The sequence below is a fragment of the Buceros rhinoceros genome, unplaced genomic scaffold (genome assembly GCF_000710305.1).
Source record: "Buceros rhinoceros silvestris isolate BGI_N320 unplaced genomic scaffold, ASM71030v1 scaffold30351, whole genome shotgun sequence".
NCBI classification, from domain to species: Eukaryota; Metazoa; Chordata; class Aves; order Bucerotiformes; family Bucerotidae; genus Buceros; species Buceros rhinoceros.
Window position 1 is genome coordinate 16,977 of NW_010392994.1, and position 369 is coordinate 17,345.

Here is a 369-nt window from a genome sequence, read left to right on the forward strand (position 1 = left end):
ACCTCCTGTGCAGCTCGTCGCACCGCTGAGGGGGCTGCGCGTAACCTCTGGCGACAACAAGGAGCTCCGGAGTGAGGGCTAGGAGAGGGGTGGGAGAGGTGTCTGAGGTGAAGCTTAGCCTGCAAAGGGGAGCGGTGTTTTCCTCAAACGTCTAAACATTGGGGATCCTTTCTTCAATACCCAAATCGCTAATTAAATATTTATGTTAACTGGCGATAAATTTAACTTAAATTGCCCCAGTCAAGTCCGTTTTGCCAGTGACGGTACCTGGTAAGTGATTTCCCTGACTTTCCTCCGACCCACTTGTTTCTCTGGCTCCTTTTGCTCCTCCTTTCCCCTCCCGGCAGGGCGCGGGTACAAAGCGGCAGG

The 369-nt window shown here is 53.1% G+C and overlaps 1 protein-coding gene across 1 annotated transcript in view; it reads right to left on the minus strand.

Moving 5' to 3' along the window:
• Nucleotides 1-119, minus strand: part of DTD2 (D-tyrosyl-tRNA deacylase 2 (putative)) — a gene marked incomplete at its 5' end in the record, with an annotated part of 8,008 nt that extends 7,889 nt beyond the window's left edge. Inside the window, one exon of the mRNA XM_010144709.1 lies at nt 3-119. Within this exon, the coding sequence (XP_010143011.1) occupies nt 3-119 (117 nt within the window). The remainder of the gene's footprint in view (nt 1-2) is intronic.
• Nucleotides 120-369: the final 250 nt, after the last annotated feature.